This window comes from Seriola lalandi, unplaced genomic scaffold, assembly GCF_002814215.2.
Source record: "Seriola lalandi dorsalis isolate HSWRI2012SDOR001 ecotype SW California unplaced genomic scaffold, Sedor1 jcf7180002054425, whole genome shotgun sequence".
Taxonomy (NCBI): Eukaryota; Metazoa; Chordata; class Actinopteri; order Carangiformes; family Carangidae; genus Seriola; species Seriola lalandi.
The window spans coordinates 2,480,149-2,505,237 of NW_019524978.1; the positions used below are offsets into that span (position 1 = coordinate 2,480,149).

The 25,089-nt window shown below is 39.0% G+C and overlaps 1 protein-coding gene across 1 annotated transcript; it reads right to left on the reverse strand.

Moving 5' to 3' along the window:
• Window positions 1-1,370: 1,370 nt before the first annotated feature.
• On the reverse strand, window positions 1,371-14,321 carry LOC111658145 (galanin receptor type 1). Its single transcript, XM_023410563.2, has 3 exons — window positions 13,315-14,321; window positions 13,157-13,222; window positions 1,371-4,621 (listed from the first exon to the last, which is right to left on the reverse strand). The coding sequence occupies exons 1-3, from the start codon at window positions 13,978-13,980 to the stop codon at window positions 4,301-4,303; spliced, it is 1,053 nt and encodes a 350-aa protein (XP_023266331.1). The 5' UTR covers window positions 13,981-14,321; the 3' UTR covers window positions 1,371-4,300.
• Window positions 14,322-25,089: the final 10,768 nt, after the last annotated feature.

Consider the following 25,089-nt stretch of genomic DNA (forward strand, 5'->3'; position numbering starts at 1 on the left):
ACACACATGCTTTCATTGTCACAGTATGTTGCACTGTTTTTTGCACTTTGGTCCATGACGACGACATTTCGTTCAGCCGTTTACTTTGCATGTGGATGAATGGCAATAAAGCTGACATGCCTTGAACTAGGATTTCTCCTTCTCTTACCTTCACAGTGAACCTGAAGGCAAGCAGATTTACATTAGTATTAGCTGCCATAGCACACGATCCTATCATTGTACTAATACACTAAGAATCCACAGCCACACTAGCAGCTGTGTGGGGCTGTATTAAAGAGTACTCCACTGAATATTGCCAGAATCACATCTAAAAACACATCTACATAAGTGCTGTTGAGATAATTCAATCAGGAGAGACTCATTTGCTTAACGAATAAACTTTTATTGCCATGTGCAAAACAAGAGAGGAAAAGTGAGAGATGTGATCAGAACTCATCGTGATGTCAACTTATGTGATAAGGGGGTGAGGTGCTGTGTGAAGTAGAGGATAGATTGAGATCGTGGCGAGATCTTACTGGTTGCCCAGCACTTAATTTCAGCTGATTACAGAGTGGGGTGAAAGAGGGAGACTAGAGATCCTGACTGAACTTACACTAAGCTTCATTTCAGTCTGGACCAGTGCTCTGATGAAGAACTAGAAAGTTGCACAAGTCTTTGTTTTACATGAGCTCAGAAACAATATAGCAGACAACAGTGTTAATACTAACACAGCACAAAAAAAAAAATTCAATTCAGTTCTCAGTTTGATTTCATGTTTCATCCTCTCCAGTCAAAGGTTAATGATAAAAGCAGCCATGTCCCTTGTTTCCTCTGAACTTGATTTTACGATTTTACCAAACTTCTCTCGTGTAATTTCATCTCAGCAGTGCGCCTGTGGATACAACTGCTGTTTCTGTCTCCAGCTGTAACGTTATTTTGAGACTTTTTTTTTTCCCATGTGCAAAATCAAATGTGAGTGAAGTTTAATTTTACTCCAGAGTCCCTTCTTGCTAGATATTTACAGTGTACAACATCATGAGAAGACAGACCTTTTCCTCAGACCTCTTAGGGACCACTGAGTAGATTCGATGCCAGGAAACGTTCTCCACGAGTGTGTAATCAACAAAACCGAGCTCTGAGGGGAACCTGACTGCTGGGATCCTGCACTGCTGTTTTCTTTCTTTTTGGCCACAACCCACTCTGACAGCGAGCGAGGTGAGGGTTGTTGTTTTGTATCGACGAGGCTGAAGGAAAACTCCTTTTATAGAAGTGAAGGCTTCAATGAGACGCGAGAACAGCTTTTTCTTTTTGTTGTGCGGAAAGAATGTGGAAGTAAAAAAAGAAAAAAAATGCAAAGCAGGTATTGTTTATGAAATAAAATTTCAAAAAAAGGGAATGTCACAGAGTTTAATATATTTAAGTAAGATAAGTAGCACTGCATAAAGACACAATCAAAAGCCTGGATATATTTGAAAATACCATCCAGATATCGAGCACTTCAGACAGCCTTAACTGTTTCTCACTTGTTGCATTTCAAGCACAGAAAGATTAAACAGACAAGAAAATAATCTTTTTTTTTTTCTCTCTAATCTAGTAAATCATTTGATTTCACTGCTGAATACAGGAAACAAGGCTGAGAAGACACACCAGGACAACCTCAGTAGAACACACAAAGCACAGAAACACTGTACAAACAGTATCATCTAAGTGAAGGAATAAATATAAACTGGAAAAAACAAAAAAAAAAGTGGATCCTGCAAGAAACAGCACCTTTATTGCATGTCCTCACTTAGCAGTATGTGCAGTGTGTGTTTGTGTTTGCTTTCACAGAATGTCGTGGTAAAAGAGAAATCTTGCGGCTGTTATAGTTTGAAAAACTGAAGAAAAAAAGAGAGAAGTATAGAAAAGTGTCTCTTTAGAACCAGCCTGCAAATTAAAGTGGAAATATTTCATTCATCTTGGTAGGTACAACGGAAAAAGTAAAGGGAATAAGAGGGTAGCAAATTTACATTCAGGGGGCGATTTAGAAATAAATTACACTATAAGTGCTTTTATAATTAGATGGTCCGTTTATTTGCAGGGTACACTGGATGAAATGGCTCATTCTGATTTTATTAGTGATTTATCTCTAATTCCTTCTCAAACACAATTTATTCTCTGACCACTCGTTTTCCTCTCCATTACTTGTCTCCGTACCAGAATGCATTGAGTATTTTATTGATATCCTACATCAACTCAATAATTACTCACTAAAGTGTTACTAAAACAACGCTGAAAACGTTTTCTTTTGTTCATGGGCTCTTTCTATCTGTATTTTAAAGGAAACAACACTGTTGTGTTTCATCACCAACACAATCTCACCAACAAATAGCCATGTCCTTCGTTCCTCCTGGTTTCCATGCACATCTCCTCAGTCCTGTGTGCGGCATCAAGGAGCGTCAGCATCTGTACAGTCAGCGCTATATGTGACCAGAGTCTTAAGCTGCACCTCCTCCGCCTTGAGGGAATAATCCTCGACTCGCACATCTGAGATTCTTGCTAACAAGGAGGATGAGAGTCTCGCTGATTACATTGATTAGTTCCTCCTCTGTGGGTGAAGTTGGTGTTAATCAGCCATATCTGCAGCAGACTCGCTCTCCTCCACACGACACATGGTTGCGTGACCTCAGACTGAAAAAATCCATGCTCAACTTTAATTTGTGATCTTTTTTTCAGATAAAAAGTGAATAATAGGATGCGACACAATCCTTCAAGTCCATAACTTTAAAGATGTACATAAAATGCTGTTCGATGCTGCAGGCCCAGGTTAAAAGGTCTCATATTTATAGTTTGAATGATTTTGTTTGAATATACTGAGGTAAAGCTGCTGTGTGGAGGCTTGGCACGTCACATGTGGCATACAACGTATGGTTGTATAGGCTCAGTCATACGGCACGAAACAATGCCAAAACTGTTAAAATAGCATAACAGCCACATGCGGTGAGGCGTCAGCTTCAGTGTCCATAATATTTACAACCAAATCTGTTTAAAATACAGACTTTAATTATACTGAGTGCAATGATGATGGTATTTTTTTTTTTATCTACAGTGGTGACCTACAGTGGGTAATTTGCTTGGAAAATGTCCTCATCAACTTCTGATTACATCACTTCTATTACCTAGCAGTGACAGCAGGCTGCACTATAGGAGCCAGTTTCACAAATACAGAATATTGTCTGTTCTGTTAAGCCAGTCTGATGGAAATTGGACAATTTAAAAAAAAAATAGAGAGTGAAAAGTTTGCCACCTTTCACCCAAGCTAACCCAGAAACTATGAGACAACATGGATCGTCATTTGTGGTGCACTACAGGTCTGCACTGCGTCGACTTTTTATGCTGCTGAAATTTCTTTTGTGTCTTTATGATGTTCGCTAAATTTATCCAGTGAAATTAACCCCTTTTAACCGTTGAATATTTCCAGAGCAAAGTAAACGGCCTAAAGCGGCTTTACATGTTTTCTCAGTTTGAAAACTGAAATGTGCCCAGAATGCGTGGAAGAATGGTTTTACCTAAGGTGTTCAAATTACATCTAAGCCATAGTCAAAGTCAGTCTCTGTGAAACTAGCCACTACAGTCCTGTTCACACATCCTCCAACTCTGGAGTGGCAAACATTAGCAAGCCAGCTTGGATTAAGTGTAATTATGAGCCCACCATCCAATTCCCAGCAAGACAGCAATCAGCCAGCAGGGCATTACTGGGATCAGTACGTATAGTGTAACTACTGAATCTGAAGGTGTACTCACTTACTGCTTCCTGAAAAGCAACCACAATAGTGTAGTAATTCCCAACACTGACATTCAAACAGCAGCAGGTGAATATGTTTTGAGTCTGTATAAAGCACTTCTTACTCTCCATGAAAGAAAATTAGATTTCTAATACTTTTGAAGTCTGCAGGTGCCTTTTTAATGTATTGGCTTGAAGTATATGTAAATATTCTCTGTAATCAAAACCAGGTTATCTTCAGAGGGGGCATCATTTTCCTGAGTTTCAGACTCCATCGCTTTTTCGTGAAATGAAGAGATGCAGGAAATGGACACTGATCAAAGAGTGAGTAATCATGTCCTGAAGCCACAGGGGCTTTATCTCCTCCAGGTATAATGAACAGCGCTTATGTGGAACAGTATAGCTGTATATCCAAGCAACTACACTTAGCTACATTAAAAAGAAAAAAAAACTTCCACACACCCACTTTTGTCTGATGGCTCTGCCACTGTGACTTTACACTGACTTTCAATGTGACAGGTGCCCTTAATTTATTTACCACCATCCACACCTCGTCAGTCAAACGTTGGTGCAGTTAGTCGAGGGCGGCGTGTCCGCTTTGCTGCGGATCTCCTTAATGTCGTTGAGCGGGGAGTCACTGGTACCGATCTGACACTTGAACACCTGCTTGTAAGCTTTCCTGAAGTTCTCCGACAGGAAGGCGTAGATGACGGGGTTGACAGACGAGTTGCTGTACGCCAGACCGTGGGCAGCCACCCGTAACACAAAGGACGCCTGGTTCAGCGGGAAGGTTCCAAACTCCACCCAAAGGTGAACAACGTGATGAGGGAGCCAAGAGAGGCAGAACACCACCACCACCACCAGCACCGTCTGAGCCGTCTGAGGTCCACGAGAGAGAGAGAGGAAAAAGGAGGGAGATTTAGTCAGTGCCTACAGGGACAACAGTGACAACATTTACATTGCTGTACCCAGGTGTAAGTGTCAGTCAGGATAAAATAATAAAGTTTTGAGAGGTTGGTGCCAGCTGCAGCTCTGCTGTTATTCTTTATTCTCGCACCTTCTCCTACTACGATAAACAAAACCTAGAAATTTGTTTAATCTGTTTTAAGCTGATATCATTTTTATTTTACTGAATAATTCTTTGAATACTCTTTTTATCTTTTCATACAGATTGAACTTCCTGGACAGGTAAATTTTAAGCTCATTTGGTAGCAAATAAATAAGCTGCACAAATGTTTATGTGAAATCCTTAAATGAACCTGGGTTTAGTGCATCAGTGGGTGTTATTGAAAACGCTTTGCGAATGCTAATGTGTTAGCATGGTGTTAGCAATCTACTAGGAATGCAAGAATGAGTCAAGAGTGAATTTATTTTCTAATCACTTCAGGACTAAGTTATGCAAGAAGCCAGTCCTCCAAAACATCTACTTAAAACTGGGCAGAAAAATACAGCCGCCATCCTGCAGCTCTCCCCTCACAGGTATATGCACATTCTTCATACACATGCACGCAACACAGCTGCAGATGTGCACCTACAGTTAGCAGGAAGACTAAACTATTAGCAACATTCAACATAGCCACTCAGCTCCTACTTTCATTGTAAATCTACCTACACAACCAACCACTATAGATATTTTTAGGTAATACAGGAAAATGAAGTCAGCAGCCTGTTAAGCTGTCCAGGAGAGGTAAAGCAAGTTCCCTCTGAAGGGATTTGCACACGCATCTGCATTTGTAGAAGAGCCAAGAGGAACGCTCTCTCTCTTTTAAAAAGACCTGTGATTGGCTAAGTCTCCTGTCACAGGCTAGTTTTTCTAAAACATGAAAACAAGAGCCAAGAGGAGGAGTAGACGTCTAGTTTGCTCTCAGACCACTTGAATTACAATATGCTGATAGATGATTATGGAATTTTTACCCATTGACTCCAACAAATGACTGGCTACCCCAACTTTAAAGCTGCTTGGTATTATTATCATCTTTTTTTCAAAATTGGCATATTATATTTATGACAAACATGTTAGCAAAAAGTCTGCTGCCTGAAAAACCCAAAACAATGCGCAAAAAGTTGCAAAAATGCTAATTAGATCTGGACACTGCAGAGTTGGTAATAATTCTCTGTAGGTTTGTTATTATGAGCGACTGCTTTCACATTACACATCATCATATATGGATCATCATATTAGCTGTATCAGTTCCAGCTGAAACCAACACATACAGTTGACCAATTTGTATGCAATTCCATACTCAGTCAGGGCCTCATAAAACCCTTAATTGTATTACACTTAACTGACTGGCACCACATAAATCATATTATTCTATTGACATTTCACTCAGCGGATCCAGCTGCAATCCTGTAAATGTTCAGATGACTCTCATATCAGAATTGGCCTTGATGCAAATGCTCAAGCTTATAAACATAAATGATGTGGTACACTTGAAGGTGGAAAGAAAATATTTCAGTCAATTCAATCACAATTCAGTTTCAATCACATCTACATGTCTACGTGTCTTGAAGATTTGTATGTTTAACAACGACAAGAATGTAAAAAAAAACAAAAAAAAAAAAACAACCACAATGTGCAATTAACAGGCTGAGCAAGAAGAACGATGGCAGAAGAACAGACCTCGCCGCACACGGTCACGTTATGGCTTCCAGTTGGCACCTAATCACCTCTGAGGAAGGTCACTTAGTGACTTCATGAGTAGTTCATTTAATGAGCAACTGATGGAATTATGTTATCTTGTATATTAAGTACACCCATAGATGAAAACGTATATAATAATGTATAAACTCTGAGTCATGACGCGAGTTACACTGTAGTGGTTTCCTCCAGTTTATAACACAAAACCCATTTATACACACATTCCACTATAAAGACCCAAAATTTAAGATACTGAGCAGATATACTTTAAGAAAATGTGATAACTTATGGTGACAATTACAGCAAACCAATTTTCTTTTTGATCTAAGAGGAAAGTGTTGAATGTTATATATCAGTAAAGCCAATGGCAACAGCTGGAATGTGTCATCACAAAAAAACAAATTAAATGCTGCCTGATCTTCTGGGCCCCTCCACTGCATTTGTCTTGACAGCAAGTGGATTTATTCCAGAACTCATTAGCTTCTGTCATTGAAACTAAAAAAGCATCTGAGCAGGTAACAACCAAATCGTGTGTGTAAATTGTAAAGTGACATATCAAGCAGGGAAAGATACAGGAAGAGCAATACAGACAAGTCAGAATGATAAACACAATGTAGCAAAATGAATACATGCATTCATATCCAGAAATTATGAATTTACATAATGACATTTGACTCATGCAGACTTTGTATCAAGAAGTTCAAACACATGTCAGAAAGGCGAGGAGGAGTCTCACGGTGATAGAAACTCTCAAGTGTTTTCTGCTTTAATTGGTGAATGTGGGAATATTTGATGCTTGAAAATGCAGAGCTATGTTCATATCCACCTCTCTTATGCCCATACTATTAAAGCTGCACTTATCATACTTTATATTAATAACTGATCAAATGACAATGTGTAATGTGAGAGGTAATCAAGGGAGGGGAGAGGGGTCAGCTATCACCCGGCCCTGTAGATAGCCTCAGTTAACTTTTTAGCATTTTTGTTTGAATGCCAAATGTCATAGTTTTCTGGCCCACAACTTCAATGTCTGGTTCAGTCTCAGTCTCATCAGTGTCATTATTATTAGCTGCAGCAGGCAGCTGCTTTCAGAGTTAAACCTACTCCACATCACTGTTGCTCCGTGCCTGTTGGATGTGTAAGCAACTGTTAGCTAACATGTTCTCATTTGTCAGTGTTTACAACCCACACACACACACACACATACACACAAAATAAAGTATTAATCAAGATTTAAATGCCATGAACAACAAAGAAAATCAATATGGCAAAAGCACAAGCAGTTTACTGGGGCTGTAATTTGGTTTCTTTTTCTTCTAAAACACAAATAGTGAACTTTTCAACTCAGAGCAAAATTAATTAACTGTAGGGACGGCTGCATCTCCACTGATGAGTAGTATAATAACATGTTTGTGCAGTCTGATGAAATGCTTTATGATCATCTTTTCAATTTAAGATCTTCCCACAGTCCAGGGCAGTGTTGATCTTTTTTTTTCTTTTTTTTTTTTTTTTACAATAAATGTGTAATGTAACTGCACCTCATCGATCATTTCAGAGGTAAACGACGGCTGGCCCATATCCAATTTGAAATGAAAGGTCAATATTGGCCTGCGATATCAGCCCAACCCTCTTACACAAGTGTGCATACACCACATACACACACACACACACACACACACACACACACTGACACATACACACTCCCACACAGTACCCAGGGACAGGTTCCCACAGTTTCAGTGTAGCAGTATGTTAATATCGCAGTGCTGTTTATATAGCCTCCATAACACATTCATATCTTCACTTTGACCCCCCGAGAGCCATCAGTTAGGCTAATATAAACAGCAGCATCTCCACAGGAAGAAGAACCTAATAAAACTCATCCCTCTCAGCTCCGTCTCTCCAGCCGCACTGTCTCTACTTGTAAAACTCATTTGTCAGAAGCTGTCAGCTGATCACTGAAATGTCTTAAAAAAAATAATTAAAAGATGTCATTCATTTTGGATATCGAGGTATTAACCTTTCAATGATCCATCTTATTCTTACGTAACATTTTTACAGCGTTAATGTGAAGATATTACTGTACTGAAGTAATGATAGTCAAAGCTGGATATCAGGGCACAAGACAGATTTTTTTTTCCTTAATGGAATAAAACAGAACCATGAAAAACATTAACAGTTATTGTGATGTGATGTGCTCTGTAATTCTGGGCTCACTGTGCCATTTTGCTGCATTTTTGCTTTTTCAATAAATAAATGGATCCTTAAAAAATAATGTTTCTAGTTCAGTTACGAATTTGATTTCATTTGCAGGAAGATGTTCAGCCATGTAAGACATCAGTGAAAATCATCAGGTTTTGGCATCAGTTTGTCAGAATCAAAGGGGGTTTTGCACCAACACTCAAAAATCGTCATTGTACTGGGAGAAATCCATCAATGTGCCTGTGTCTTGAATTTGTGAGAGGTTGCTCTAATGATGCTGTTTCTGACAGCAGCCCAACAGCCCGTAATACATTGCAGCCACAAGACAGACTTAACATCTGGGCACTGCAGTGCTTCTTCAGGGTCCCCAGATGTGCGTCACTTCCTTTTCTGCCTCAGAAGTATAAAAGCACATAAGTTTTATAAAAATACTGAGTAAAATCCAATCTGTAAGACCCCTGGGAAAATATAACTTCATTCTTTTATTAAGATGTTTGTAGAAAAGGTTAGTAATTTAATATTAAGAGGGTAAAAAAAAAAGAGCAGGATCCAGGTTAATGCTAACTACAACTTAATGCTAACCTTAAAGGTTAGTAATCCAATGTCCCATCACTTACTACTGTAAGGAGTGGCAATTTCTGAAGTTAGGGTAGAGTTAATTTATTTATTTTTTATTTATTTTACGTTATGTGTAAGTTTTAGAGGCAGAATGAGTTTAAATCAAAGACTGACACTAGCCAGGTGTCCACAGTGCAAATTTGGACCAAAATCAGCCAAAGAAAAATGCAAATTAATGAGTGTTTCTGTTTCCATCCAAAACCATTATGTGACTATTTGGGAGTTGAGTGTATTGAGATCAACATTGCAGAAGAAGAGGGTACAATGAGACGTATCTGCACCATGAAAACCATGCGGAAAACGTAACTGGTGTATGGATTTATGTTTTCATGTATTAATTCAATTCAAAGGTATGATTTACACTTATATAACTTTACTTTGCTGTTAATAAACTGAAGCTAGTACAAAAATAAATTACAGTTATTAATTCATCCAACACTTAGTTTACAATAGTAACACTCATGTGATAGTAACACCATCCTGTCAATAAGCAGATTAGTCCCTGAAGCATGAGCTGTCCCCATTTCACTTTGCAGATGCTGTTAAACAATTTCAAGATGACTGTGAAGTATCCATAACCAACTGTGTGCTCCATCTGGATGCCTGACTCAGCGAAAACTCCGAAATCATACAGTATCAATTTCTGGCTTTTAACCCTTGGTTCAACACTGAGAATCCAGTGAAAACATAATTGTTTGCCAAGTATAATGAACCTCATGATTCGCAAAGACATTACCCAAGAACCAAAGTAAATAAGGCTTTTATTTTCTAAAGCAGAAAGCAACAGTAGTTCAGATTTTCTTTCTTTTCTATCTGAACATGACATAAAACCAGAGGGGTTAAAAGATTTGTTTAAAACATATTTATCACATCTTTGCACAAACACCTTCCAGAAAGACAAAGGAAGATTTACCACTGTTTTTGGCGATTTGGCTTTTGACAGTGGTTCATTTGACTGTTGGAGGCTGTTGTCTGATTCCTACTGTGGGTGTCTGAGGGTGATAAGAAGTTTGTATTTCACAACAGGAGTGGAAGTAACCTTGCTTTTCCCAGCTGTCACTGACATTGTATTTCACAGTCGTGGTAGTGAGGTGTTGAGACCCAGGTGAACCACACAAACTAATGATTAAACACTTTTTTTAAGCAAACTCCGTCTGCTTCCCACCGAGGACGATGTCTTATGTCTTGTCTTGTCTCATTTACTTGAAAACGTGACACCAACCTCATGATTAATTAATAACAATTGAAGCCAGTGTAATAATGATTTTCCTTTGAGATAATCTAGTTTATTAGCACAACGGAACACAGGAGATAAGCTTGTTCCCTTTCTTTCAGAGCGATATGGTCGATACCACAGCGGAGAAAACAGGCAGTCAATGCACCTGGACACGACATAATCCTGCACACATACCTTATTTACATAATATCTTCTAGACCATAATTACAAGCAAAGGAGATAGAAAAAACATTTGCAGTAATTATTGGTAATTACAGTTAATATCTCCCTCAAATGATTTTGACTGCCACCAATAGAAAATAGAAAAAGCTTCAATGATGACTCTTCTTCTTAGATTAATGTTATCTCAGGGGAACTTTCCCAACAGGACGGGGGTCAAAGTGTTTCCTCACAAAGTAATTTTCTCAAAAACAGATATTGGAAAAGGGAGCTGTCCTAAAATCAGTGTCATCTCACATTTGGGCCAATATGGTAGCTAAGTCAGGCAATTGAAATGGTGTGACTACAAGGATAGTAGCGAATCTTGGAATGATACATGAACTCTCCTGAGTCAGAATAATTGTAGATATTGTATTAATGTAGCAATAACCTTATCTCAGTTTAAAACAATATTAGCGAGCTTTAGAGGTGCTGGTAGTTGGTAGGTTACCTTTGGCCAGTTTGACCTGTTCCAGTCATTATGCTAAGCTAAGCTAACAGTCTCCTGGCTGTAGCTACATACCCAATGGATAGATATATGAGAGGATTTGATCGTCTTGTCTAACGCTCGCACTACAATTATTCGCATGATTACACATCAATAACAGAGGCCCAATTGTTGACAGCTGCACAACAGTTATGGTGTGTTGTGTTAACCACAGGACACACACACTGCAGCAGAAGAGCCAGGCAGAAGAGCCAGGTTATGTTTTCACAGCATCTCAGTTAGAGTGAGGAGAAGGTAGCCAGGGGACCTGTGATGGGATAGATGTCGTACCAAAATTTGTTTACTCTTAAAAATGTGTTTTGCATGGCAGCATCTAGAAATCTAGCTAGATTTCACACCATGGAAGGAAGTGAAAACAACTTTGGGGGGAGTAGCTTTCATATCTCTATAGCTCTTTAAGTCTATAAAGTTTGCAGGTCGTTCTTAACTAATTCTCTTTTCTGTTTATTATTCTGTGCTTTAAAATAATACAAACAAAAATATGACAGTGATTGATCTATTCGCATCCTTATGCACATTATTCATATTCATTTTGATTCTGTGATTTACTGTATGCTGCACATTAATCTTCTTATCATGAAACACTTTCCATGACACACGCTGGAAAAATGATACACTGCCAAGGAAACACACCAATTTTGGCACAAGCACCGTACTTGTGTATTCATAAAAAAAAAAGGAAATGGGGATGTTGCAGCTTTCATTGTAAAATTACTCATTTTTGCACCACTGTGTGTGTTTCTCTTATTGTTGATAGCACACTCAGATCTGTTCGGACATTAGTCATAGTTAAACAGCAGGTTCCCCACCAAGCTAATTTATGTATTGTAGTCTGGGTTTAATGCGCTGTTTGCCAACCGTTTCTCACAAAGCTGTCAGCATAACATTCCCTCTGTGCATCATCCCTCAGCACTCTGCATTATCAGAATATCTCAGATTCCCTGTTCTACCTCCCACTCTTGTTTTAAGCCTCATGCAATAAAGCATGTATGTATAAGTAGGTGCACATTTTACATTCTCATCAACCCTTCCCCTCTCAGCTGATCAAGAGCTGCTAAACTGCCCGGCTGTGACGAACAATGGACGGACAGACTGACAATGAAGTGGGCGACAGCCGATAACTGGCTCTCTGGGAAACTAAATGACCTCCAACAAGAATAATGAAGACTAGATTGCACTTTGATTGCACATTGGCTTTCGGCCACTTTGCTCGAGTGGGCCGGTTAACATTGAGGATTATAGCATTAATATTCATTTTTTTCTACCATAAGGAAAATGGAAAGGATGAAAATAGTTCCCTCTGGCTGCCTGTTGAAATTGAGGAAATGGTAAAGCATATGGTACTAGACCTTGGCTGAATAATGTGTGTAGGAGCGTGGGGCAGTGTAACTGTGATATATATCTTCCTAAAGGCCAAGAACGCTGACCTTTGCTTTGAATCAAACCATATGTCGCCAGAGGAAGAGGGCTGCAGCTTAGTGAACCGTGAAAAACGCTGATCCAGAGAGAGGGAAGGTACTTCAGTGAAGGTATGACTTGTGTGTTAAAATTTATATAAAGGCTGACACCATTCATCTCCATAATCCTCGTTAGTGAAATCATCATCATCATCATGTCAGATAATGGTGTTAAACAAAAATTCAGGGGTTCAGAAGGTGAATTTCAAAGGAACATTTATTACACACCCAGTATTTTCAGTGATTTAAGCTTTATTTTCTCTGGACTTCTTAACTTCAACTTGTGCCATTTTACAGTTGTGTTTTTTTTGCAAATTTCTGCACTGTGGGATTAATAAGTGACTATCTTATCTTATCTTTTTCATTATTTTATGTCCTGCAAATGTATGTGATTCTGCAGTAATTCAACGGGTGGCAAATCACCCCATCTACTTTTGTTTTCCAGTATGTATTCAGTGTTTGCAACTCATTACAGTCAGACAAGTTTGCCAACATATGGCTGTAAGCCTTGATAAAAACCCCAGCCCCCCAAAGAGACTGGTTTAATACATACCTTTTTCTTTGATGCCTCTGACTTTTTGGACATATTTCTTAGTTTTTTGTGCAAGTGATTTAAAACCTGTAAGTAAAGAAATAAAGGTATAGGTAAGGTAAGGTTTTTTATAGGTGAATCATTTCCATAATTATGAAATGACCCAAGCTTTTTCTTACCTTTGCATAACAGAAGGAAATCAGCAGCAGAGGCAACACATAACCAAACACAAAGGTGCAAACCACATAGACTTTCTTCTGGGTTTGATCTGGCCACACTTCCCAGCAAAAGGTGTGATTCTCCCCTCTGTGAAAGATGTTCTGGTAATACATGATAGGCGCAGCCATGGCCAGAGAAAGTATCCAAATCACCACCACTCCGATCAAAGCATGCCTCGCCACCCGGATAGAGGAGGACTTTCTCGAGTGCACGATGGCGATGTACCGGTCCACGGACATGGCAGACAGGGTGAAGATGCTCACCAGCATGGACACAGTGAAGAAATAGTGGATGAATTTGCAGATGAATGCACCCAGGACCCACGTCGGCATCATGTAGACGGTGGACTGGAAGGGGACACAGAAGAGCAGGTAGGAGAGGTCCGCTATGCTCAGGTTGAGGATGAATATGTTGGTGGTGCTGCGCGGTTTCCCCGGTTTGCTCCGGGCCAGCACGGTGATCACCATGGAGTTGCCCAGCACACCGAGCGTAAAGATGAGCCCGAAAACCAGCAGCGTGATGAAATTATCCATGCCGATCCCGAATAAAAGTTTCTGGTCCTCTTCCTCCACTCTGCTCAGGTTACACGGCTCTTCCAAGAGCCAAACAGACTCGGATAAGTTCATGATTTTCTTTTTTTTTCCCTTTTAGATGAACTCGAAATGTTGCCAGACCGACCTACAGGAGGTCTGTGTGCCACTGCTGTTTCATGACACGGAGTTTTCAGAGTTGGGGTTTATGGTCTGGTGCGCCTCCTTTAGCGCTCCTGTACATATTGTTTTTGCTCTCCTGTGTCTTTATCTCAAGGTTTTCGGCAAATCGTCCGCTTTATTCTTACAGGCTACCTCACACCACGAGTTAACAAGTCTCCCAAAGCTATCTAGTTACTAAACAGCGTTCATCAGTCACGCCGCTGTGCGTCTTGGAGTCCCTTTCTCTTGGCGCGCACCTGATGCGTCTGCGCACCGACCGCGCTGCTGCTGCTGCTGCTGCTGCTGCTGCTGCTGCTGCTGCACTCTGCAGCCTATTTCTCTGCGTCTGGACTTTTTCCTTCACATTATAGCAGGGGTTGGGCTGTGTCATTCACGTCAGCACCACCTCCCAAGAAATCCTGAGAGAGAGAAAAAAAAAGAACTACTTATCCTGATATTTTTTCTCCTTTCTGAAACCTTGTGCAATTGAGATGCCAGAGGCTAATACCATCGTCTTAGTCAGATTCATTTAGTTATGACACAGTATGATCTGAGAGCAAATGTTATTGAAATTATCCGCCTGGACTGCTTGCTATGATTGCCTTATTTGAGTTTCATTGTCTTCTGTCATAAGGGAGAAATAAGCTTTCTAAACATATAAAAACTTCAGTGTTGGGATTTGAGGCTTCCTGTGCACGTTATTTCAGAAACTTATATGCATGAATGAAAAATATATAATAAGCAAGGACTTAAGTTGGTTTAATTAGGATGTCCCAGATACACTGACAGCTGTGCAGACAAGATACTGTAATGTTAAAGTGCAGAATCAACAAGTCACAACACTAAAATAAATAAACAAATAAATAAAAAGGGATTTTATAAGTCTCATATCTTTAATCTCTCTTTACAACAGTGCTCAAACACCTCAAGAGTACATATATAGCTTATTATAACAGAATAGTGTGTCCACAAATGTAGACTTCCTCAGTGGTGAAACTTTAATATTTATAAGAAATTCACACACAAAAGAAAAAAAAAATTCATACACACTCAAATTTTAATGCATTTCTTTTGCAAGAGACTCTGGCAATATAAGATTCAAAAGCAGAAAATTATTCAGTAGTTTTTGACTTAAAGGTCACACTGGCTGCACTCCCTCAAGATGTGCACATTCCTCTGGAGACTGAAGGGTCATGTTAAAGTCAAAGTCGTAGAGCTTGCTGGTGAAGATTTCATGTGAGCAGTTGACTTATTGTTCACTTAAAGTCTCTGAGCTGAGCTTTATCACACCGTGCTTCACTGAAAACACAATATTGAAAAACTAGAGTAATAACATTTGTCTTCATAATCACAAGATAAACACCCGACTCTGCTGCTGCACTAACCTTTGTTTAATCAATTACCCAGAAGAGCTGGCCCTATCTGATATGATCAGTCAATAGTTGTAATGGTTGTATGATTATTTTTATTATTGATTAGTGTGCTGGTAATCATCTGCTCTATAAGCTGACAGAAAATAGTGAGAAAAGGCAATCACAGTAACCAAAGCCCTAACATGATTTCTATAGATTGCTTCATTGTTCTGAACTCAAATAACAGAACTAGAAAGTAATTCCTCACAATGAGAAGGTGGACTCTGATCACTTTGGTATTTTTGCTTGAAAATTACTTAAATGGGTTGATCGATCATTTCAACTCTAATTTTCAAGAAATATCCATCACTGTAAACTTCTGTTATCCAGTAGCAGTAGAATAATGAAAATGCACTTGAATCTCCTGCAACCTCACACTTGAAGTCTGTTTATATTTCTAGAAATGAAGCCATACAGTGAAAGTTTTCGTGCTCACATTGTACACGTGCTCATCAGTGACAATATTGAACTGCTAATTAGCACGTAGACATTGAACTAGTAAGTTTGACTCCACTTACTGTGAATGCTACTGTGACGCCTTTAGTCTTAAACCAACTTACGTTAACTGATATTTTGGCCACCTGGGGGCAGCAGAAACAAGCTGTGAACTCAACACTGATCTATCATCACCTTGATATCAAACACTTATTTGAGAGTTGCCTATTTACATATCTAGTAGTAAAGGAGAAACATTACCATTCACTTTGAGTAGTGTGTGTGGCTACCTGGTGAAGTCCAATATTCATTCAGCTTTTAGCTCTGTTTTTGGTCTCTACCAACCACAGAGGGAAATATCTGGCTCTTTAGTTGCTAAATTCTCTAAAATCTTACCTAGTTTGTTTGCCGTATGGTGCCAGCAGATGTTTTTCCTTAACACGGGTAGCTGGTGGTGTTGAAAACAACGTTATGGGAGCAGTGACAGTGAACCAAAGCAGTAAAGTTGTGAGCTGGACAGTGAATCAATAAACTGAAACTCACTATAAATCTCTTTTGAGCTGTTGAGGCGAGCTGCAGCTTCAGGTAATAATTCACAGGTAAGGTAAGTTCAGCAGTTCAAGCAACCTCTTTCACATCGTCACATGGTTTTCACGCTGTCATTCGATACATTAGCTGTGGTTACATCCACACATTTTTTCCTTCTGGTTGAGACTTTCAGGTGAACTCTTTGCATGGGTTGTGATTTAATAGGGTCTGGTGTTTACATGCAGCAAGATGCATGGAGATACACATTTACGTCAAGCCGGAGGACATGCACAGAAAGAACAGAGCCAGGTAATCATGTTAAATGGTTTACAAGGTGCAACTTTTCTTTTGTCAGTTTATAAAGATATTTAATCTACCCCTCTGCAACCGAGTGGAACTTCAATCAGTTTGGGTCTGTTTATTTTGATTGAGGAGCATTTTTATTCTGGAATATTAAGCTCCACGTAAATGTACCAATTAGTATAAAAACAACCTATCGATTATAGAGTTTGCAGTTTCTATTAGTGAAGGTTGTATTTCTGTAGGTGCTGTATTTTTTGTCTTTGTCTGTTCAGTGGCTGTCACTGCTTGTTCTACTTCTAACCATAACCATTTCTTCTTCTGCTTTTTTTTCTGAACAACCTTGAAATGCAGAGTTTTCTCATATCCGACAAAAAGGGTTTAGACCAAAATATACAAAAGCTTTCATGAGCTGGATGTAATCATGTATTATATCAATATCAGCTACTTTCATTCCGTCAAATGCAACATGTATTGAACTACTTATGAGCTTGCTTAGGTCCATCTCACTCTGCAACATACCCCACAAACCCCAGGCACTTATTTTCATTTTGTTTACTTTTTCTTGTAACATAGTTTATATCACTGACAGATTTTTTTAAATTCACCTTGTATAGCACTTAGATGTATTTGTTTTATATCTGTCCTTGTGGATAGAGATTGCATCCATGTCACGAAGCACGTTCCTTTTCTCTGTCCATTGTTTGCCTTTATACTCCTATACTGACACCTTTTATATTGGTTTGTGTCCCATTAGACTCGGCTGTGTCTGAAAATGAAACGAGTGCAGGTTCATAGAGCTCCGTCTGCAGCGATGGCAGCTGAGCTGAAAGGCGTAGGTGGGGATGGGTCAGGATGGAATAATTCAGTGGCTTCTGCTCCTGTCAGACTTTCAGAGCCCACAAGCGAGTTTAGCTCTGCGCTCATCGTGCCCCCCCAGCAAACAGAGGCAGGACTGACAAGAGGCCGGACTGACAAGAGGCCAGACAGCAAGCAGAACGGAGAGCGCGCACATCACAACAGCCATCCATCTGTTTGGACATGATTTGATTGCATGTAACCTCTAAATGTTGGGTGTAATTGTTATTCAAAGGTCATGCACAACAACAACAACAACAACAAACACAGAACAAATAGATAAAAAGGTTATTCTACTGTAATATAATAGGGGGTTAAGGTTAACATTTCCTGTATACTATTGACATTTTGAACATCAATTTTATTATACTATACGTATTTTTACTGTCTTTATAATTTCTATGTGCTCTGCATAGATGTTTTTTTAAATATTTTTTATTATACATATTTTTCTCTCATTTCTTTATCACAGTAAATATTGCATGTTCTCGCGCTGAAGTCTTTACTTATACAGTTATTACATTCGTACTTCTGTTCTACTGCTGAAAATATGGAATGCATTGAGTGTCTACCTGTATATTATTTGTTGGTATGGTAAACCAATATAACTTAGAGGTACCAAGTACAATTCTGGATTTGTTGGTAGCGCTATGGAGGAATGTTTTGATGAGAGGACCACCATTTTGTTTATTCTAATCTTGCCTGATCTACAGGTGGCGCTAAGAGACACAGCAATGCAACAGCAAAGGCAGAGAAGAAGAAGACGACTGATAGCAAGTAAATATGGATGTAGATGATGCAGGTTTTAAAAATTTGAAAGTAATCAGCTTAGAGAAAAACACATTTGTTGCATTCGTAGAACCTCAAGGAGACAGAGGATAGGTCTCCACAGGGCACCTTTAACTTTCACCTTAAAGAGATACAGTAATGATTGTGTATTGATGACATCATCAGAGTTATTTTCTCCCTCCAGAGCCACAAAATAAAATTTCACAGTCTTAGTACTCCTCGTGAGACGTAAACTAAACTTTGTGTAAAACAATAGATACTAAAAGATAAACAAGAAGATCCGGATGATCCAACAGCATATTAAAACCCCAACAGTCTGTTATTCTCTTGTTGAACAGTTTGAAGTATTTTTTATAGATATCTTCCACTAGATGGGGCTATTTTATATTTAAGAGATTCATTTAAGACTTTAAGACTTTTTTCTTAAACCCAGCTGTGATGGAAATCTATTGTTGATAGCATAATGTGCATTTGAGTGTTTAGGCTGTCTGCTGCTGTCTCTGGCACTAATTCCCTCTCGGTGTGTTTGGTAGGTAGTCATCAGTGGAAATAATGAGAACACTGTACCAGCCAATTTGATTTAGGAGAGTCGTGCAGGTTAATCTCTGTGGTTTCAAACAGCAGTTACATCTACAGCTCCAACATTTGGGGAGGCGTAATCACATTGGGAATATCCCCGTACTGTCAGTTCCACAAAAACAAAAGATGTTTTTGTGTTTTGTTTTTGCCAGTTTTGCAGCACAGTTTCTTTCAGCAGAGGATCCTGTTTTACAAATCAGAGATGCTGTCTCTACTTTCCTCTGTGTTTTTCCCGTATAGAATCAGGCATGCACATACTGCATATCTGCTGTAAGACAGATAAAGAGGGTAGATTTTAAGCGTCGGTGTGCTGTTTTGTCAGATAGGAGAATAAAAAGGCGGTTATCATTTATTGAGGCTTGTGAGAGTTTGGGTTTGTGTCAAAATCTTTTGATTACTTTGATCCGTCAGCATAAAGACAACAGAATAAGTGGTCACACCACAACTACAGGCAAACCTTGAATTTAAGTGTGTGATAGCTTTAGACCGATACTGGCATTTTAACAGATTAAATGCTATTTATGAGTGTTTTCCACCATGAAAAGAAAACACAGTCAGAGGAAACTAAATCCTTCTTTTTAGTTTTCTCCAGAAAAACTTCTTATAAACTTTTATTTCACAGTGAACTTTTTTGGCTGTTGTCTGTATCTGCGCCACACATCCTTTATATCCAAACCATACGACCGCTATTAGCCTTGTCATTCAGACCCTTTGTGAGATGAGAGTCTTTCTGCGAATGATTTGTATTTATTGTCCTGCCTGGCAGTAGTCGTGGCTGTGCTCTGTGTGTGTGAGATGTTATCTGAGCTTTTTCCCTCTTCGACGAGATTGAACCTATAAGAAGGTGAAACCAGGCGATGTGGGGCGTGGTGTGGCGTAGTGGTCTAAGCAGGCGCCCCATGTGTAGAGGCTACAGTCCTCGCTGCAGTTGGCCCCGATTCGAGTCCCGCACGGCCTTTACTGCATGTCATTCCCCCTCTCTCTGCCTCCTCATTTCCTGTCTCTCTCCACTATCCTGTCCAATAAAGGCACAAAAGCCCAAAAACATATCTTTAAAAAAAAGAAACCAGGCGATGTTTAATATCCATCACATTTCTCTGAGGTCTTTAACCATATGTTTAGAGATAAGGTGCAAATGCTTGTAAAAACGTCCCAAAGTGCCCTTAGGGTGGAAGTGCTTTTTTATTTTTCAAACCACATTTTCAGTAACTCTGAATATTCACAATCAATTTATGTCAGCATTAGAAAAATGAGAGATATCTCATCTTTAAATTAAAGGTACTCAAATATCCCACATGATGAGGTTGTTGCTTCAATAACTTGCCCAGTTTTACAGTTCATGTCACTGCCTTACGGTTGGCCAGTGTTCCTGCTGCCTGTGGGTGTCTTATCAAACCCTTTTTTTTTACAAAAACATCTGAGGAATTTCTTGGTTAAATATGTATTGTTTTGTAACTTTGTTTTGCATTTAATGATTGGCATTAGTTCACTTACACACACTTAAACACAAAGCAGTGTTTACAGGGCCAATATACTGTCATTACCTATATGCAGTAGCTCGAGGTAGCAATATTTTAAATTATATCAGGACACAGTGGAAGAGACCAGGAGCCAGCTGCACCAGCTGTATAGAAGTGGAAATTTGAGTAATTATAATGGGTTACATCACACAAACTCGTTCTGACATAGAAATTAGTTCTTACTAAATATTAACACCCAGTAATTTCCAGGTCAAACTGTTACATAGCTAACTGAACCAACTGACACAACCAACGTTAGCTTGCTAAAACATGATTATACTTAAGAGTAAAAAAGGTAATTCAGTACGGTCAACTCAATTGACCTAACACTTCATAAAATGATGACATAAACTGGGAAGGTATAAAATTACATGAAAAGAAATACTTTTTATTTGCTTGCAATAAAATCCTTTTTCATTTTGTCTCAATACATCAAAGTCCACGTGTCATAAAATCAAGGCTACTCTGACCCAGCTTTGATGTCAACAAATGCAGACCCACAATCAGATTAGGACAATGCATTCATTAGGGAAGAGCTTTTACTCTATTTGTCAGTTTCAGAAAGCATATTACCTGACAGCTATTACTCAACAGCAATGATTTTATCCGGACATTTGAAGCAATTCTCACTAATTATATAATTATATGTTAAGAAAAAGTTAAGTTGTAAGTTCTTGTATATTCTCTCTTTTTCTTTGTTCAGTATAACATCACCCTGAAAGACCTTTACTTCCTGTATATGGCTCATTTGTGTTTCTGTTGACGTTTGTTGATGAGCAAACCGGAAAAATGCATGAGGCATGTAACTGGAAGATCTTCAAACTACATTGAACCTTTTAGTTAAGGATAAGAGGAAATCCATTTTGCTGCTGTATGCATGAGGACTTCCAATCAGGCTGATTACATCCCAGACAAATAGAGATGAGAACAAGACACCTGGATTTATTTTTCACCAAGTAATCAAGCAAAGCATCCAGTGATGTATAAAAACATGAAATCATGAGTATGTGTCTGTTTCAGGCCCTATAATTCACCATCTGTCCTTGTCTGCGACTGGTGAAAACAAACACTGTGATTCTTGTGGAGTTTTGTTTCCAGTCAGTAACTGAGGATATCGTGATTTCTACTTTTGAGGAGAGGAAATATGACCCCATGCATCTTTCTAAGCAATAAGCATATGTTTCCCTCAACATAGATACAGAGATGATAAACAACTCCCCCTTTCCCTGAGTTACTCTGATGGATAATCCATGCTGTTTTAGGCCCATTACCTCGACTCAGGCCTGGCTATTTCCATGACAACGAGTTACTGTATCTCTGTCGAAATCGGTCCAGGCTCTAAGCTAATGGGTTATTATTATATGACTGACGATGTTGAGTCATTTTCTCTGCCTTGGGCTGATCTCCCTGATAAGCAATCGTATTGTTGATTCTGCCAGCACCCTCCCCAATGCACACACACACAGGCATCCCACCCCACACACCCCTGCGGTCAGAAACGCCAGCAGGAGTCCTGGGTCAGGATGGATTGCACCCAGTCCTTCCGGATACATTTTCACAAGCGATTTGATTTCTCTGGCAATCACTGCATTGTTGTATTGCAGCATCAAATCTGATCATCGTTATGCAGGGTTGCTGTGGCTCAATGAATTGTCATGTGACAAACTATGACTCTAGAAATTGTCAGTGGAGAAATTCAGCACCATATGGTGACACTGACACCGAAGCTGTTTTTCCATTTCTCTCTGAAGCTTTGAGTCATTTCAAATGGCATGTTGAATGGTTCTACACCCTGACAGAGCAGAACAGAGCATTACAGTTCTTGGTTAAATGACAAACATGAAGAACCATAGTATTGTTTAGATTTAGTTAAAGGAAAAACTGATTAACGGGAAAGAGACTTTTATCCTGTCGTGTTTCAGCATCTTGAGCTGCAGGGTTTGAGCTGACACAGATCTCCGTTATGTCATTATAAAAAGCCTTTTATGTTGAAGGGGAACTGGGGTTGCCTGGAGTTCATCACCGAGATCTACTTTTAGTTAAAGTTCACTTTCAAAGTCGTGGACTTTACTTTGAAGACGTGAGTATTAATTCATCAGTCAACAGCATCAGTAGATTTGATTCCATGGCTCACAGAAACCATGAGAAGGTTTCTTATGGGGCTCATGAGGGGAGGATGGTGTGAAAATTATTTATGGTTTTATGATAGGGGACATTTTTCTCAGGCACCATACAGAAAGCGAAATTGAATAATTCATTAAAAGGTCAGTGGGATATTTTTTTGATGTGTACACTACAACAGCAAACAAATTTCTGTCTTAGAGAGCCCTTGATTTAAACTGTACAAACTGCATTCCTTCTGAGAATTATTTTGTGCAAAACTTGCTGATGTTATCTGTTGTCAATGTCCAGTTTTTTCAATTTAACTCTTGTCTCCAGGGCTAATAGAATTTATTTTATGAAATAATTTCTTCTTCATTTTTCTTAAGGTAAGTTCTGAGCACACATTGATGTTGATTTGAATTGATATGATTTTGATTACATTATCATAATCACCTAAAAATGATGAGCGGTGATTTGAAAACTTTTATAAAGTTTAAATCTCTAACGTATACACTGACTTCGAAGTACTGTCGATTTCATTTCAAATGGATACGATTACCATATCAATTAGTCCATCAATCTACACTCCGTCAATAATGACAAAGTAAAAAACATGATTTTAGAATTTTTTACAAAATTATTTAAAATGAAAAACTAAAATTTTCAAAAGCATTCAGACCCTTTGCTGTGGCGCTTCAGATTGTGGTCTGGTGCATCCAGCTTGCTTTAATTTTTCTTGAGACGTGTCTGGAACTTGATTACAGTTCACCTGTGGCAAACTGAATTGACAGAATAGAGTTTAGACAGACATGTACATAGTGTATGTAAGGTCCCATTTACTCTGCAGGTCAGGACAAGAACCAACCGCTGAAGCCCAAGGACTTCTCTGTAGACCTCTGCAAAGAAATGTGGCATGGCTAAGATCAGAGTAAGGGTAGCCTATAAAATTAATTCTAAAGCTCTGGATGTTCCCAGGAGCACAGTGGCCTCACTACGTTTGGAACCACCAGGACTCTTTTAGAGTTAACGAACAAGAATGACCTTAGGTCAGGGACGTGACCAAGAACCCAACCGTCACTCTGACAGAGCTTCGGAAGTCCTCTGCAGAATTGGGAGAACCTGCTGTAAGGATGACCATCTCAGCAGCACTCCATTAATCATCACTCTGCACCTAAAAGTGTTTCCCATACCATCAATCAGCTTACATAAAAGAGGTAGCACAAACAATAATTGATAAAACACTTTAGTGTTTATTTATCATTATTCTTATTAATAAGAATATAAATGATAAGAATTAGAAAAGTAGCTGCTGCTTTGCATGTTTCAGTACCATTGAGGCAAGCGGTGAGAGAGCGAGAGAGAGAGAGAGAGAGCGAGAGAGAGCAAGAGAGTGATTCTGTGAGATTTTATGACAGTGAGCCAGCAAGTACAACACTAGGACCCTGACACTGAAGCAGCCAAATGGAATTCAACCACAATTAATTGTATTATTTACACCTGTGCTTTTGTGACATGTCAAAGTGTCGTTTGTGAAAAAAAGGCCTGCACCATGTAAAAATACTTGACAAAAACAAAAGTGCTGCATTTAAAATGATACTTAAGTAAAAGTACAGAGGTGATGTCGGCAAAAAGTACTGAAGGTGTGGGAAGTTTTTTGCCTTTAATTCAATAGTTGCAGTGAGAGAGAGATGGGAAAGTTGGCAAAGGGCCACAGGTCGGATTCAAACCCAGGCCGCTACAGTTATGACTAAGCCTTCATGGTACGCGCACTACCTACTACTTTAATCTACTTTTGTTATTAATTAATATTTTTGAAGATTTGTTTAAAATAAAATTAAAAGAAAAGTGTAAGAAATATTTGCACTTCAGAAAAACTACCTGTCATCATTGTATGTTGGTATATTACAGCAACTAGCCTACAATAATGTTAATAATCAATTAATATGAAATACAAAAATATTGTTTTGTAACAAATGTAAATGTGCATTGCTATGTGACATTATGTTGAGTAGTGATGTATGAGGACAGTAGGGCTGTTGAGGTATGTTAAATATAGCCTACTGTATCTAGGCCTACCCAGCAAAAATAACTGTTAATTTGAATTTCCATAAGGAATACATACGGTAATTTAGTCCCACTGAGGGAAAAGTAGGGTAATGATGAAATAAAACTCACTAAGTAAAAAGCTAGACACGCATTCAGTTATTTCAACTAACTGTTTTAACTATTTTTAAAATAATTCCAGGAAAACCAGGAATATAACATTCTTTTGTAACAGGAACAAACCTGGTCATTTCTTCCCCTACTACCTGCAGAGAGTCAGTATATCACTCCTCAGCAACAGCTCGGTGCCCTTGAGCCAGGCACTGAAACTACCTGTTGGCTGTCGGTGCTGTGCAGCTGCCAACAACAAAGAGGAGTGGTGCTGGAGGTCAATGGTCTTTATCTGATCTCTTCTCTCTATCATTTACTGACTCTTACTGAGCAAATCCTGGCGTCGTTGAGTCACTTTCTGTCAT